Genomic DNA, 15550 nt, shown 5'->3' on the forward strand with positions numbered 1-15550 from the left:
CCCTATATAAATATGGTGCTCTGCTACAGAAAATATATTTTAAAGTTTTGTATAAATACATATGAATAAAGGTTTTATTTTATCCTTACAAATTTACATTAAAGTTTTTATAAAACTAAATTTATCTGTATATTCACAGAAAATGTTGGGACACAAAAGTGTAATGAATTCTCAAATATTGTTAGATTATTCAATCGTCAAGTAGAACACTATTGATATATTTTCTAGATGAGAATTGCTTTTCAAACAAGATTAAGTCTGCATGTGAAAGATTTCTTGTTTGGAGAGGGATAATTCTATTTAAAATATTCAAAAGAATACATAATTAGTGCCATCTACTGGAAATCCGGAGCAATTAACTTTTAGGCTGAAATCTCTACAGAACATGTGTTAATTTAAAACTAAGTCGTTTCTAAATAAGCCCAATTTTGTGCATTGGAAAAAAAATAAAAACACCTCAATTATATAAACATATAACTTCTAATATTTCCTACAGAAAAATAAGATTTATTCCAGATGAATAGCAATATTAGGAAGAGGCCAATAAGGTGGCATAAACTGTGATAGGCTTGGAACAAGGCAGGGTATTGGGTGAGAGGGGAAGCAGATTGCTCTGAAGATATTCATAAACTATCTTAAAGTGCAAATCTGTTACAAAAAGGTGAACAAAAAAAGTCAGACCAGCTCTAATTTCTAATACAGAAGGAAGGCAGTGACTACTTATAGATATATATGCCATATTACTAATTCCATTCTCCCTCATTAATGTACACTTAAGTACATCTAGACTGGAAAGTAGGTGCTAGTGTTTTGAAGTGGAAACTATGACACTTATTGAGTCAATTTTACTCGGACATTTTGGCTCCCGAATGCCACAAACCCGGAAGTGAGTGTTCCGGTTTGCGGATGTTCTTTGGAACCCGAACGTCCAACGGGGCTTCTGATTGGCTGCAGGAGCTTCCTGCAGCCAATCAGAAGCTGCGCTTTGGTTTCCGAATGTTTTGGAAGTGAAGCTGAATTCCGGAACGGATTCCGTTCAACTTCCAAGGTATGACTGTATTGCTTATATATTGCTAGGGGAGTATTTAATGTGACTATTATTTACAGGACAATTATATTGGGGTTGTTTTTTTTTATTTCTTTGTGAACTGAGAAACGTCAAATCTAAAGGAACTGTGTCATGTATGGGCCTCCAAGACATTTCTCAAATAATTTTTCAACATAGCTGTAAAGCATAGTGTCTCTTTAACAAATACTTTCAGCTTCGGACATTTTAGATAGCTAGCAGTTTAGCAAAGCATGGCATAGTATTTACTGTAGCAGAGGCACCCACGTCTCTAAGAGGGACCTCCATATGCATGACCACAACAAGTAGCAGCCATTCAACCTGAGGGAAGCCCACAGGCTCGCAGGGCCACTGGCTGGCTCTTTGTCACCAAATGCAGAAGGTTGAATGCAGACATCACTGTAATATCCTCACCAACACAACCAGAGGCAAAGAACAGGGGCAAGAGCTGAGTAAGGGAGAAAAAAAAAAGATGAAAATAAAATTAAAACATCAAAAATGTTAGATACATTCACAGCAAAACTGGTGGTTATGATTTTTTTTTTAAATGAAAGGAAAATACAAGACTAACATTCCAAATACACATTCATAAGTAATTTTATCTAATTCCTTGCCGTCAGGCTTTTATGCTTGATTACATTAGCATGATTGATAACATAATAAGCAAACACACTGACTGCACCAGGCGTTGATGCACCTTGCTAAAATACAAGACACAAAAAAAAGGGAATTCAAGGATGATTGGGAAATGATCTCATGAAAAATTCAGAAAATAAAACACAGAACTTTTCTTTTTCACTTATTATGAGATTACATGAATGTTCCAGGTCCCTTCAAAATAATGGGGCAGATAGTGTTACACAAATAATAGGCACTTTGAAACTGTTGAGTACTTTTAACAATTTCCCTGTCATCATATTTAAATGGTGTAATCCCATGAACACTGCACTGAGGCCTTTGGTCAAAGAGCAAGAGATGCAGAGAGGAAAGTTAATCTGAGGGGACTGGAAATTTGTTACAAGAGTTGGCAAAGTGCAGTTACCCTATGAAATAAACATAGAATCTTTTCCTAAGTTTCTGCAATGCAAACCAAAAAGAAACTTCTAGTTGGCAGGCTGCAATAAAACAGATTGTGCAAGGCTGCATTTCTCTTCTGCTATTCCCATTCATCTGAATATCCAGGAGTTTGCAATAGATTGCACACTTTGTATAATAAAACATTTTATTAGCTGCACTAATTTTGCATCGTGACAACAACTTCATCCGCCTGTAATCTGAAGGTAAACTAAAGTTGCAGGAAGCAGTAGAAAGGGAGGCAAAGTTTCGCAGATGTTTGTACAAGAACCCGGGCAATTCCTTTTTTGTAAAGTATCATCTATGGCCTCCATGCTAATTCCCTGATGTGTAATTTGGCCAAACAGGATCAACATGGAAATTGACACCATTTTCATTTGGCTTGTGGGCATCATGAGTACACTAAATCAGGGCACACCAACAGCCTAGAAACCTGTGTGCAAACATCGAAAGAGTAGGAGGAAGGCCCTGGTGGGACACAGTTATATCTTCTTTGCTCCCTCTTTAAGTTCTGAAAAACATGAGATTGAATCCAAAAGTTATGCAAGAGAAGGCACCTTGTGAAAGCAGAACTACACTCATGCAACAGGTATCTTCCCAATTGTCAGTGATTCCCTTTCCCCACAGCAGTAGCTCCCACCCCACACTACAGTCTGTGCTCCAGAGATGCACGGTCTGGATGAGACAGGAAAGATCTGCTGCATGAATGGCCTTCTACTCACACAAACCTTGGGATCCAATCCTTTCCATTTGCATTGTGTGCGCGCATGCATTAGTTATGCAATGTAAAAGGCATGCAAAGGTATGTAGGTTACCCAGTTACACATCACCAAAGGTGTGGATAGAAGAGGATATGTTACTGGTGTACTGGTGAAATGTTCTAGGATGCAAATTTAGAGGCATCTCCTAGCTTAAACGAAATACATCTCGTTACAGTGACCAGGTGACCTGTGGTGTCTGCAGTCTGCTCTCCATGAACTAACTGAGAGGGCCCCTTGTTGTTCCTTCTCCATCCTTAAAATTGGATTTTGACCACTTCTTCAGAGAACTGTCCTCTAAAGTAGGATATGCGGTCACCCTAAATATATACAGTGGTACCTCGGGTTAAGTACTTAATTCGTTCCGGAGGTCCGTACTTAACCTGAAACTGTTCTTAACCTGAAGCACCACTTTAGCTAATGGGGCCTCCCGCTGCTGCCACGCCGCCGGAGCACGATTTCTGTTCTCATCCTGAAGCTAAGTTCTTAACCTGAAGCACTATTTCTGGGTTAGCGGAGTCTGTAACCTGAAGTGTATGTAACCCGAGGTAGGATGACTGTTTCTACTTCCCCTACGTCAAGCAAAGGGGAAGTTGCATGTTGCTTCCTCCAGTCCCTTTACATAAGAAGCATCAATATATGTATTATTAAATCAGTTTGAAGTACCAACAACTACCATAACCATAAAAACCCTGCTTGAATTAACATGGCTGAACGCTGACTTAGAAAGCGATGGAAATGAAACATTTGTGAGTTCCTAAATGGAGAGGTGGGGAGGAAGAGTGAGAAGGTAAGTACCGCAATGAATAGCCTGAGAGAACCATTAAACATAAATAAACATGTCATTTCCACGAGTGACTGCAGAACTGCTTTTTTGTTTCCTTTCTTTAAAAAAAAACACACCAAAAAACACCCAACTAACATTCCTCTGGAGCAGACTACTGACTAATAAAAGATCAAAGGTATATGCATTCCAAACACACAAATAAAAATGTAATCTTTTCTCCCAAGCAACCTTCACCATGAGGAATAAAAGTGTGCAGTGAAAACGTAATTACCTAGCAAAGCTGGAGTCTTATTGTGCTCCCGCAGCTGATCATAAAACGTCTTCCTATTCTGTTTCATCAACTGTAGTACCAGGCAGCCTGTGCGCCTACCAATTGCAGCCATCTGGCTTGTGTCAAAGACTGTGAGTCAAGCAGCTACAGTGCAACAGGAAGAAAGGCAGTGATGTCACTCTTCAGGTCAGGCAAAGAACAAAGATGTATTCTACCATTAAAAAAAAAAACAAACTGGGTGCCCCAGGAGTAGAGGCCTCTAGCATGCTTTGGCTTAGTGATTTATGATTAATGCTGCTCTTTCCACTAGCTAAGGAGCAGAGCACCACCTAGTGGTTAGCATAGGGAAAAAAGTGTGAGCGAAAGGAATGGCTTGTGTTGTTGCTTAAACCAGATGATAGAACTTTTGAAAGTTAAAAAGATTAATATCAACTAGGAATAAAAGTGTAGGTTGGCTCACACTCAAGAAGCAATTAAGCGCTCTAGACTAAATAAGTCCATCTGTTTTGTGTAACGGTACACACAGTGAACACATGCAATTTGGGATTTCACTGAAAATTCAGAAAGGATTGCCTCATCTCAGGAGTCTGACACTTATTGTCATCCAGCTAATAAGAGGTAAAGGGGGAGAGGCCCAAATATGCTTAGAAAAAGAGGGTGCTTAAGCTTCTCACAACATATTTCATTCATTCATTCATTGAATTTCTATATCTCCCATCATCTGAGGACCACAGGGCAGTTTACAATATAAAAGCACAAAAATACATAACATAGTAACAAACAAAAACAATACTCCACCCACATACATAGCTTAAAATGCCATATATTCTTTAATTAGCCAAAGGCCTAGGAGAAGATGAAAGTTTTTGCATGGCACCTAAAGATACATAATGAAGGTGCCAGGCAGGCCTCCCTAGGAAGAACATTCCACAAGTAGGGAGCCACCACAGAAAAGGCCTTTTCTCACATTGCCACCCTCAGACCTCTCGAGAAGGAGGCACATAAAGAAGGGCCTCAGATGATGATCACAGGGTTGGGGTCAGTTCATATGGGGAGAGTCAGTTTTTTGAGGTACTGTATTGCAGTCCTGCGGGAGGTAGGAAGACAGGAGTGCCTAGCGTGCTCTGGTCCATGGGGTCACGAAGAGTCGAACACGACTAAACGACTAAACAACAACATTGCAGTCCTGAGCCATTTAAGGCTTTATGTGTCAAAACAGGCACTTTGAATTGGACCTAGAACTAAATGGAAGCCAGTGTAATTGAGCCAGGATTGGTGTTATAAGTATGCTCAAACCATCTTAACAATAAAAAGTAGGCTTTGCCAGACATATGGAACAACCTTTCATCAAACAGAGGAGTGGGTAATACCACACGTTTAAAATACCCTTGACAAAAATCCACAGATACTAAGGCATCAAAGTGTGAATCTTGCATAAAACCCAAGAATCAGGCATTGATCACCTAAAGTTTGGGGTGGCGGGTGAAAGAAGACAGATGGCTCACTATCTTGCCTTGGTGTATTGCAGCTGCATAGCAGAAGTGAAGTCTACAGCGATGAAAGCGCCTATTATTTTCACAATTTCCCTCGAGTAAACAGTCAAATTGACAGGCAGGTGCATGGAATATAAAATAATTTATCCACATGGGGTTCCGTGTGGAGTCCCTAAGGCAGCTCACAATCACAAGTTGAAAACATAATTTAATCAACACATAATCATATGAAAAAAACAGGCACAAGTAGAATATAGCTCAGAACAAGAAGGGGGAAAGGCATTAACAGAACTTCAGAAAAGCAATGAGAGGGGGCCAACTGAGCTTCCCAAAAAAAGCCCTGTGGCGCTAACCAAGTTTCCAATGCCAATGGAACACTGAGCATGGTCTCAGACAAAAGACATAGTAGGTGGGCAGACTCTTAGGCCACCAATGGGCAGCAGGCAGCAACTCTTCAGAGGAAGAAAACTGATTGTTCTTGCAAGATCTCTGCCTGAGTTATTGACAGGGATATTTTGCAACAACAGGCGGAAGGGGGATCCTGGGAAGGAAGCAAGGTACAGGTGAGATTGTCAGCCTTATTTGATGACCAGGAGCAGGAAGGATTGGTATGGTTAACACAGGCAAAGGGGCGAATTAGGAAGACCCAAATTCAAATCCTCACTCAGCCATGAAATGAGGGAACTAGGTGCACCACACATAGCTTATTCAGGGAAGCCCAGAATAAATATAAAACAAAATAATTCATTTAAAAACAGAAACAACAATGTAATTGCTCCACAATAATTTGTGTTCTTTTGTAACTAGTATAAGCATCAAGCCTGTTGACACTTGTTTTCTTTGTTGTTCTCCTTTAGGTTTGTTTCAGCAGGAGGCTTTTCCCTACTTGTACATACTTTGGGATACCCTGAGTCTGCCAATACTTCCCTCTTGTGTGTAGCTTACCGTTTATGGTTTTGGCTACATTAGCACAAGGAGGTAAAGGGTAAAGGTAAAGTGACCCCTGACCACTAGCTTCAGTCGTGGCCGACTCTGGGGTTATCTCGCTTTATTGGCCGAGGGAGTCGGCGTACAGTTTCCGGATCATGTGGCCAGCATGACTAAGCCGCTTCTGGTGAACCAGAGCAGCGCACGGAAATGCCGTTTACCTTCCCACCAGAGCGGTACCTATTTATCTACTTGCACTCTGACGTGCTTTCGAACTGCTAGGTTGGCAGGAGCAGGGACCGAGCAACGGGAGCTCATCCCATCGCGGGGATTCGAACCGCCGACCTAGGCTCGGGCAAGCCCTAGGCTCTGTGGTTTAACCCACAGCGCCACCTGCGTCCCTAGCACAAGGAGAGGAAGACTCAAATCAGTATTAGGGAATATGACAGAATGCTGAGAGACTGTAATGGAATGTCTGCAATGGAGAAACATAGGAAAAACTCAATTTGCAGTAATCCCACTTACCCCCTCTATGTTAATAGGGTTCCACCTCCTAAGTCAGTTTTGGCTGAACCTATAATGTCATACCTTATTTATACATTTTGTCAACAAATTAATGGAAAGGTTAAATCTGAAGAACTTGCTTTAATGTAGGTGGCTGCATTAAATTGGGGGGGGGGGGGACCAAAATGTCACCAAGCAGGGTTTTCCACCTGAACATTTAATAGTTATGAGATGAAATACATAGTTAGCTGGAACAACATGTAAGAACGGCTGTTTCAATAGCATATGCTGTGTCAGCATACATAATTGCTTCTTAGAATAGAAATGGCTTATGTTCAGTTCTAAGTCGTTAGATGTCTTTCTTAACAAGCCATTAGCACAGCAGAGAACTGACAGTCACTCAAAGCTGCAGTCAATGAATTTGCTGATACAACATATTGGGAGTCAATAGCCCATAAAATACCCACATAAAGAAAACATTTTTAAACCATCAGAATTGTAGGTGCAGAACCATACGCAGCAGCCACATCTATGTTAAATTACTGCATTAAAAATCTAGATGATGCTAACACTTAGCATTTATATAGCTCTTTAGAGTTCATTCAGAGTGCTTTATGTACATGTGATCTTAGTAACCCTTACAACAACCCTACCTTACAGGTAGTCACTAATATTACCCTCTTACTGCAGAGCCTAAGAGATAACGGCTTGCCTCAGGGCACCTAGCAAATTCATGACTAGAGTGAAAATTACATAAAGAACTTGGTCTCTCACAATTTACACACTTAAGTCATTTTGGCAGCAATCATGGTTTTCTCATTTTCTTTAATAATGTATAAAATACCATTTTCATCAGACATTAAAAGTAAAAATGTATGCCACAGTGAGATTTAAACTGTTCACTGAACTCATATATATATATATATATATATATATATATACAGACACACACACACACATTTGTTTGCTTTTTTACCTTCTAATGGTTTTCACTATGTGTCACAAATGTTCAGCCTGTGACCATGAGAGAGAAAAACTCTTCCCCTTATGTCATGGAAGCTTTTGTGGGCTATTATTAAAGCTGAATTATTGATTTCATATCCTCCCTTGTCCTACGTAATGACTAAACTCCAGCCAAGTCTGAAGTTAGGAGAAGGAAAAAAGCAACACAACTGTGCATTTAAAAAGAAGAAGAAGAAAATATTGGGAACACAAATTAAGTCTGAAAATTTAAATACCAAATTGATTTACTGAGTCTTCTTTTAAACCCCTTTCCCTGCTTCCCATTCCCAGGCATTCCATTTATGATGCAGGCACAAAACCGATTCCCAAATTCTCTGTTTTCTGTGGCCTCTGTAGCCCAGCCCAATCCCCAAAGAACACAACATATCATGAAGTGTCATTTTTATTAGTGCAGTCCAGGTGACAAAGAGAATTTCTTATCATATCTCACCTTGCAGACAGGGAACGCAAACCTCCTAACATCTCACCCATGTTCAGGCATCAATCAAATATTATCATTTATCATTATTATTGATTATCATCTAATTTTCTTATTATTTGAGTGCTTGTAGTAAATAGATACACAAGCACTTGACACAACTGCCAGATTCAAATGGTAATTATATTTTTTATAATATTAGTACAGGCCTGGAATTGTTGGAGGTGTTTTAGTAGTTCCCCACTTTTATTTAAAATTGCTGGGTTTTTAAAAGGGCCAGATTGATGAGAAGGACAGAACAGTAAATTCTGCTTTGTTATTGCACTCATTACAAAAGTCCAGCTGATGTCAGTGGAACAACCAAATGACAGTGCGCACTTGCCCAGCTATTGATCTGAGAATTTAACATAGCTGCATTTTCCTCGCAAGAAGATATGAGCACAGTAGTTCTCTATAAAGGAAAATAAACACCAGTTTAAAACTCTTGCAAAAGGCAAGTCTAAAACCATCCTGGGGAATCCCCTAGACTCAATGTGCAAGTAATAAGACAACAGTGGAACACTTACTTCCTTGTGTTTCCCAGAAACTACGCTCCATCTGCTTATAGCTGCTGTGAGTTAGGAAAAGGGAGCATTCCATACTCTTGGCAGAATATATAAAAAGACCAACTCATCCAGTAGAGAGTATGGAAAATGAATATAGGTGCCAGAGTCATAGTATGCAAAGGGTGATACACACTAGAGGATCAAGCAGGGCTATGGTGACTCATAAAATGAGGTCAGGCAATGCATAGGCATCCATAGGCATCCTGTTGATGAGACATTTAGTGTAGGAAATTTTCAGAGATCAAGGATGATGCCCAAGGAAGCATAGTGAGCATATTCTGGTGTTGTAATAGAGCTCAGGTGGGGAATAACCAGCCTGGGATACAAATGTGGCCCTCTATGGACTTCTGTCTTTCCTGAAGATTCTCCCCAGGCGATACCCATCACTGGTCCTGCTCTGCACCGTCCTCAGGTGCTTTCGCCTGGCTGCAATGTGTTCTTGAACTGTGATAAAAAATACTTCTTGCTTGTTTGAAGAGAGTTGTTGAGGGTGGTGGGTCAGGGTGTAGAAACGCCTGACTTTTGGGTAGCTGTAATATAGCCTACTGGACAAAGGTAAGAGTAGAATCCAGTAGAAGAGTAGAATTGTTGACCCTGGGCCCTGCCCACCACTGGTATGTGGCTGCCCATGAGGCTACCCATGAGGAAATATGGCCCTCAGACCGAAAATGGATCACCACTTCTGTAACAGAGAATGGATCTATAATTAGAAGGCAATCCACAGAAATGTGCACAAAAAAGATATACAATCATGGGGTTAATTATATTAGTCTCTTCTTGTCCCTGAAAACTGATGTTACAGTCAAAGTTCCAGGGCCCATGTTCCAGGGTCTTCCCTCCAGAAAAGGGCTACAGATGGCACAGGTGCTCAGTTAATCATTTTTGTATGGAGTAGATTAAACTAGTGCCTTGGTAAACTCTGTACGTGCCCGAGGAGGCTGCTACATTGCCAGGCAAGATCTACTTTCTGCTGTGCAGTACTGCAGATCTGCTTTTAAACACTCAATGCATGAGCCAATTCTCTGTTTAAAGGAATGATTCTGGCCTAGTTTGAACAAAAATCTTTTTGAAATCTTATTTAATTAAATAGGTGAAAATCCAGTTAGTGGAGACACCTATTCTCCTTTAAAATCGCCTTAGCTGGCTTAGTTTAATCTGATTCCTTGCCACCTTAAACAAGATTAGAATAAAGCCAATTTAAACACTCCCACACAAACATTTCCCCTAATTCAGTTAAACCTGATTTTTAAGTTTGACCAATTTATAAAACTTACATAACTGTAAATAACCATGGTATTAAGATGGATAGCAACATTTGAAAGATTGTAGATGAACAGTATTTAACAGAATCAAAGGGTGTTGCTGATATGAACAGTCCCGGATAACCAGGGGCAGTAAATAGACCAGGCATAGGCAAACTCGGCCCTCCAGATGTTTTGGGACTACAACTCCCATCATCCCTGACCACTGGTCCTGTTAGCTAAGGATGATGGGAGTTGTAGTCCCAAAACATCTGGAGGGCCAGTCCCTGCACCACTGGTGTCCCCGAATGCACTAGAGCAGGAGTTTTTCCCCATAAATGAATGGTTACCATTAACTTCTAACAAAAAATTAAAGCACTGCATTTGGTGGCACTCTTTGGCTGTAAGGATTTGCGTTCTGATATTTAGGTGTGACTATGCTACAACAAATACTAAAACAGCAAGCAAGTAGAAATTCTCAGCACTAGGTTGGAATCAAAGTGATCTGAACTATGCCACAATGTGGGTGGATTCACATCTACTATTATAGAACGTGAGCTAAACCAGGCATGGAGAACCTCTAGCCAATGGGCATAATTAGACCCAGCACTGGTCCCAGTTTGGTCTGAGAGGCCATTTTCCGAAACCCACACTCTCCTGCCCCACACCTAAGGTCAAATGTGGCATCAGTTGTGGAGCAGGTAGAGATGCTGCTGCCAATGGGCCCTAAAAGTGCATTCCCAGTTTTCTTTGGTAAGGGAGGCTTGCTTGGGTGGTGAAAGTAATCCCACTGGCTGAGCTACCGAGTTCCCGATACTCTATTGGTACACTACAAGTTCGTATTCATCACCTGTTTATATTCCACTGATATACAAAAAGCTTCATTCCTCTCCTAATATATTCTATGCAACTGTCACCTTTGTTGTTGTTGTTTAGTCGTTTAGTCATGTCCAACTCTTCGTGACCCCATGGACCAGAGCACGCCAGGCACTCCTGTCTTCCACTGCCTCCTGCAGTTTGGTCAAACTCATTTTAGAAGCTTCGAGAACACTGTCCAACCATCTCGTCTTCTGTCGTCCCCTTCTCCTTGTGCCCTCCATCTTTCCCAGCATCAGGGTCTTTTCCAGGGAGTCTTCTCATGAGGTGGCCAAAGTATTGCAGCCTCAGCTTCAGGATCTGTCCTTCCAGTGAGCACTCAGGGCTGATTTCCTTAAGAATGGATAGGTTTGATCTTCTTGCAGTCCATGGGACTCTCAAGAGTCTCCTCCAGCACCATAATTCAAAAGCATCGATTCTTCGGCGATCAGCCTTCTTTATGGTCCAGCTCTCACTTCCATACATCACTACTGGGAAAACCATAGCTTTAACTATACGGACCTTTGTTGGCAAGATGATGTCTCTACTTTTAAAGATGCTGTCTAGGTTTGTCATTGCTTTTCTCCCAAGAAGCAGAGATGTATAATTCCCCAAGCCAGGTAAGCAAGGCATTGGGTTTTGGGAAGGAGGAATGAGGGCTCTAGAGTCCTCCTGCCTCCTTCTGAAAGCCTAGTTAGCACTTTTCCGAGCTTTGGAAAAGAGGTAGAAGGGCTTAAGGATCCTGCCAGAGCCTCATACCTCCTTCCCAAAGCCCTGTGCCTTGCTTAGCTAGCTTTGCAAAGGCAGTGCAAGGGCTGGGGGGGGGCATCAAACTTTGACCTTGCTTCCCCCCATCCCCACATGAAAAGGAAATGTGAAACCTGCGGGTTCTGTGTAAAAGCACTTTTGCTGCCCACTTAGGATGAAAAGTTGGGCCACCCTGAGTTACAATATGGGGAAGGCACATGTCATTCTATCTATGTAATCTCGTGAGCAGTATGCTACTACTAATTCCAATGTGCATTGAAGGAACACAGGAATGTATTTAAGAATAAGAAATGAGAATTCAGCATTCAAAAACTGAATAGGAATTATAACTTTTAAGAAATTAAAAACATTTTTAAAAATGAAAGTCACTTATCCTCAGAGCTAATAATTTCAAGGCTGCCAAGCATATTACTGCAATCAAACGCCTGCATAAACAGGAATGTTTTAAAATTCCTTCTGAAAGTTAATAATGAGTGAGACAGATGCATCTCACCAGGGAGGCATTCCATAAACAGGGAACTATTTCCAGTGACATCATCCAAAGGAATTGGGATCCTTGACATGGCTTAGCTGATAGGCATGAGGGAATCCCTGAATTGTCAACACTGTTCAGAAAGCGGAGTCCTTTCCCTGAATTCCAGCTGACTAGGCAAAGGTGGTAGCAGGACACTAGGAGGCAATATCTGTTGGACCACCTTGCAGCTTTGAATGCCTGCCCAAGATTCTGGGAGATGAACAACAAAAAAGTGTCTCTCAATGTAGAATAAAGCATCTTTCTGATCTTATTCCAAGATAGAATATTTTTTCACAGCACTAATTTACATCCTTGTTTCCATCTTACAATAAACTTTAGAAAAAGACCTAAATGTTAATACATTGTGTATCTTTTTACTGGTTTTCTTTTCCTGTAACAAATATCCAATATCATTACAAAACAACCATTTTCCAATTTCCCCCCTTCCTGTTGACTTCCCTTAGCTTCCATTTCTGGTTTATTACATCAAATGATACTTTTTGCTGTTTGTATTGTTATCATATTGTCATACTTCTTGTATATCATATTGTTATACTTTTTGTTCTCTATAAATAAAATTGTAAATGTTTATTTAAATCTTGCCAATGAGTCCATGTTTTTGTTTTGTTTTTTTGTTTCTGCAAATATATTGTAAAGGGTTTCTTTTTCAAAATCGCTATTGTCCTTTTCACGTAGTTTATCCATTAACTTTGCTAACTCTAATATATTGTGTATCTTAGGCTTCCTCTTTCTGTTCTAGGTCATGCTATTATTTTTTGTTAGAGGATTCAATAGCAGCAACTAGAAAAGGAAGTTTTACAATCTGAAGTCCCACAACCTTCAAAGTAATTAGCTGATAAAAGATTGATTGTCTGCTCTTTTTTTTTTTTGCAAGGATTCATTTATCCGTTTATATATGCATAGTTCTGTGTGTAAAGTATTAACCCTCATTTATGAATTCAAAAAAAGGAGCTCCTCCTGGTCTTCTGTATCTATTCTGTACTTTGTGTACAGAGATTGAAATGATTTCACTTGTGCATCATGGTTCCACAGCATTAAAACAAGAGGAAACTATTTTCCAAGCCCTGAGTAGGACGTGACTTATATCTAGCATTCCAACATTCCATGGCCAGTTAGGACATACATTCTCAAGAGTCCAGAAAGTTGCCAACAGCTTTATTTCTATTCACGAGTCATAAGCTCACTTTGGACCATTAAATAACTTCTCCTTTAGAACACGATTTGCTTTGGCAATTATTACATCCAAAATGAGAAAACAAATGTAAATTCCTCCAGCATAGGATCCTTACAAAGAGGATCTAGAGGCAACCCTGTATTATGCGGGTGAGGGTTCACTTCTCCCATTACCCTCCAGCCTACTGCAGGTGCCAAAAGCAAACCAAATAAAGTACAGTACCCTTTGGATTTTGTTGCCACATAAGCAGTGCTGCTGTCCAGGCAGGACTTTGGGACAGAAGTGCAGGGTCCCTAAATGCAGCTGGGGCTGGTTTAACACAGTTTGTAACACGCACCACTATATAAAGAGGACACCACACCACAAGATCATTAAATCCTGATGCTAAAGTTAGCTAACTGGACATACGCAACATGCAAATTTGTACGTCATGCTCCTGTCGGGAGCTTCCAGAGGCCGTGATGTGGCTACCCGCCATTGGAAACATTATACTAGGGCCTTCCTGCGATCCTCCAAGCAGGGCAACCTTTACAGACATATTTAAGCCAGAAATCATTACCAGCCCTTGGTTTTATGGCCACAATTACCTTCTTAACCCCTTGAAACAAAAAGTAAAGGTTTTTCCTTTTAGATAAGAATACTGTCCACCATTCCGAAGACATTTGTGGATTGTTTTTGGTTTTTTTACTCATAGGAAAATCCCTTTAGTTTCTATGGCACCTGCTCTCAGGTTAAGTGGGCTGCAGTCTAGGAGTCCGGGTGCCAACTTGATCAAAATATTGGGGGGGGGGAGGGAGTAAGCCCCGCCCGTCACAAAATCGATAATAATTCAGGGTGCACATGTAACCATTTGAATGGCAATGCCTATCAACTTTTTTTTGACCTCAAATATTTTATGGGGGGGGGGGAGGGAGGTGAAGACACCTCAGCCCTTAGGAGTTAGGACTCCTAGGCTAGGGGTGCTTCTTGCTGTGCCCACTTACCTGGGAACAAGTGCCAACGGAACTCAGTGGGGTCTTACTCCCGAGTAGACATGCCTGAGCTTCAGGAAGGGATGACATGGCTTCCTTTCCCTAGACTTTTAAGGTTGTGTGGGGTCTGGGCGGGAGGGGGGGGGAGAGAGAAAGCGGGGCCGGGATGGAAAGCTCTAGAAACCCTAAGGGAGGCAAGCAGGCAGGGCAAGGCAGGCTGCCCGGTCTGCAGCAATGACGGGCGACGACGTCTCCCTTACCTGCCACCGGCGCAGCGGCCGCCACAAGGCAAGAGAAGTTGAGCAGCAGCGAGGGAAACTCCGCGCGCATGGAGGGCGGCGAGGCGGAAAGTAAACGCGGGAAGAACGAGGAGGAGGAGGAGGAGGAGAAGAAACAGCAGCAGCAGCAGCCGGGTCTGAAGGCACCGTCTCCCCCTCAGCTACGCCGCCCGCCTACGGCCCGGAGAAATGACAGGCCCAGCCGCCTCTCGGAGAGGCATGACGGGAAATTCCTGGGCACCGGCTGCCCAGGCAACTCCAAATATGAGCATAGAGAGCGCGAGCTGTGGAGAAGCCGGCCGAGGGGGGATAAATAGGGGCTGTGGTTATCCTGAGGCACCTCGGGGTGAGCTTCACTCCGCCCCCCACCCACCCTCCCGGGGAGGCGAACTCCTGACTCCCCTCAAAATCAAGTCCTCGGGTGATGATGGGTCCCTATGGCTCTGCTTCCAGCTGGAATTTGGCCGTGTGCCTTTTCAGAGCTCTGCTGCAAGCACGGCGTTTTATTTGACTGGCTTTTGTTTCCCCTTCCCTCCTCCAGCCAGCTTCTCCCAAGTCCAAAACAAGGAAGACAGGCTTGCAGAGAGATCTGTAAAGAAAGCAATCCTCATCCCCACGCTCCTAGGATCGCAGCCTAAAAGACAGATGCAAAAGAAGGAGCGGGGGCGTGGAAGCAAACTCGGGCACTAGCTACATTAACCTTTCCATTTGCATTTCTTCAGCATCTACTATGAGGCATAAGCTGGGTAGGTCAGACTTTTTTAAAATACGAGTGCTCTTCATAGAGCTATTTAGAAAAAGA

The 15550-nt window shown here is 41.9% G+C and overlaps 1 protein-coding gene across 4 annotated transcripts in view; it reads right to left on the reverse strand.

Moving 5' to 3' along the window:
* Positions 1-14937, reverse strand: part of MSRB3 (methionine sulfoxide reductase B3) — a 58584-nt gene extending 43647 nt beyond the window's left edge. Inside the window, exons 1-2 of one of the 4 annotated variants that reach the window (XM_081022423.1) lie at positions 14731-14922; positions 1388-1514 (exon numbers count right to left, since the gene is read on the reverse strand). In XM_081022423.1, coding sequence (XP_080878549.1) covers positions 1388-1463 — 76 coding nt within the window. In that variant the 5' untranslated portion in view covers positions 1464-1514; positions 14731-14922. Of the gene's footprint in view, positions 1-1387; positions 1515-3956; positions 4101-14730 lie in introns of those variants that run through there. The other 3 variants (XM_081022420.1, XM_081022421.1, XM_081022422.1) reach the window with 3 other exon arrangements.
* Between the last annotated feature and the right edge of the window lie 613 nt (positions 14938-15550).

The sequence above is a fragment of the Podarcis pityusensis genome (genome assembly GCF_964106645.2).
Source record: "Podarcis pityusensis genome assembly, chromosome: 10".
NCBI lineage: Eukaryota > Metazoa > Chordata > Lepidosauria > Squamata > Lacertidae > Podarcis > Podarcis pityusensis.